Source organism: Nansenia antarctica (genome assembly GCF_963989245.1).
Source record: "Nansenia antarctica genome assembly, chromosome: 8".
Classification (NCBI taxonomy): domain Eukaryota; kingdom Metazoa; phylum Chordata; class Actinopteri; order Argentiniformes; family Microstomatidae; genus Nansenia; species Nansenia antarctica.
In genome coordinates, this window is record NC_137678.1 from 3,285,381 (window position 1) to 3,287,097 (window position 1,717).

General features: G+C 49.2%; 1 protein-coding gene across 1 annotated transcript in view; it reads left to right on the forward strand.

Annotated features, from left to right (window-relative positions):
• LOC308164604 (REST corepressor 2-like) overlaps positions 1-160 on the forward strand; it is a gene marked incomplete at both ends in the record, with an annotated part of 3,442 nt that extends 3,282 nt beyond the window's left edge. The window contains one exon of the mRNA XM_080538680.1: positions 32-160. Coding sequence (XP_080394806.1) covers positions 32-160 — 129 coding nt within the window. The remainder of the gene's footprint in view (positions 1-31) is intronic.
• Between the last annotated feature and the right edge of the window lie 1,557 nt (positions 161-1,717).

A 1,717-nucleotide genomic window follows, 5' to 3' on the forward strand; every position in this document is an offset into this window, starting at 1 on the left:
TGTGTGTGTGTGTGTGTGTGTGTGTGTCTAGCTGCCAGACAAGCTGGTGTCCAGTCTAGTGAAGTACTACTACAGCTGGAAGAAGACCAGGACCAGGACCAGTGTGATGGACCGACAGGCCAGACGCCTGGTCACCAAGAGAGACAAGGAAGACAGGTGAGAGGGAGGGAGGGAGGGAGAAAGAAAGGGTTATAGAGGGAGGGATGGAGAGGAAAGGAGAGAGAGCGAGGGAGGGAGGGAGGGAGGGAGGGAGAAAGAAAGGGTTATAGAGGGAGGGATGGAGAGGAAAGGAGAGAGAGCGAGGGAGGGAGGGAAGGAGAGAGAGCGAGGGAGGGAAGGAGAGGGAGGGAGGGAAGGAGAGGGAGGGAGGGAGTGTCCCCCCTGAGTGGGAATCTGTATCAGAGCAGAGCCATCCAATTACACCCGAACCCCAATGTGTTATAATGTGTTTATAATGTGTTATAATGTGTTTATAATGCAGGGCTTAAAGTACTCCGGCACAGTGCCGGATTTCCGGCGCGGGAGAATAAAAAAATAAAAATAAAACTGCAATTGTGGCATTGCCCCGACGTGGTGGCGGGGGCGCTGTTTCACAAATAACTTAGCTTTCGTGTTTGCTAGCGAAACAGCTGATAGTTGATGTTGACTGCTCAAGGAGAATACATATTTGAAAGTACAGAATGCCTGAGAGCCTTATATTGCATTATATTACATTATATTTTGAATGGCCATCTGGTGCCTGAATATTGTTTTTTCCTTTACATATATAATGACATTTCCACCATAAATTGATGGCGAAAGGGCACAAATTGGTGCATATCAATTCACCAGAATGCAAGAAATTAAGTGTTTGATGCTCGTTTAAGGACCCCCAGACAGCCCTGCTTCATGGGTCCCCCCCGATGTCAAACACCACTGGTACCACCTCCGCCTCAACCCTTAGCCAAGAAGAAGGAACCCTTAGCCAAGAAGAAGGGGAGGAAACCCTTAGCCAAGAAGAAGGGGAGTACTCTTTATCCACCTCTTTCAGAGATACCGTCGCAGCCTTCGCAGAATGCTGGTAAAACACCAACAGCACTCGCCTTGCTCCGTAAAAGAACGGCCTCCTGTCCGGTGAAAGTAGGAGTCGCCCTCATCGGTGACTCAGCCCCAGTTATGCATCAGAACATCTTCAAAGAGAACAAGAAGAAGGGGAGCAAACCCTTAGCCAAGAAGAAGGATAAGCACAAATCTTGGAGTACAGGAGAAAGGGCCTCTCCACAAAATCACTTGCAGAAATATCGCAACGAAGTAGCCTTTTCCAAATCTCCAGCTCCTGCTGTTGGACCTCACCAGGTGCAGCAATGTCTGAGATTAACAAATATCAAGGGCTTGTCCAGAGCTTACGTAGCGAGACTGCAGTTTCACTCTGGCATGAATACTCGTTATCCACCTCTTTCAGAGATACCGTCGCAGCCTTCGCAGAATGCCGGTAAAACACCAACAGCACTCGCCTTGCTCCGTAAAAGAACGGCCTCCTGTCCGGTGAAAGTAGGAGTCGCCCTCATCTGTGACTCAGCCCCAGTTATGCATCAGAACATCTTCAAAGAGAACAACATATATGAGACTGACATGACCAGCAACGGACTGACCTGGAGGGACAATGGCACCCACAGGGTGCTGAAATATGCCAAAGAGCAGGACAAGTCGTCAAAGTGGACTCAGTTGAGGAGTTGAG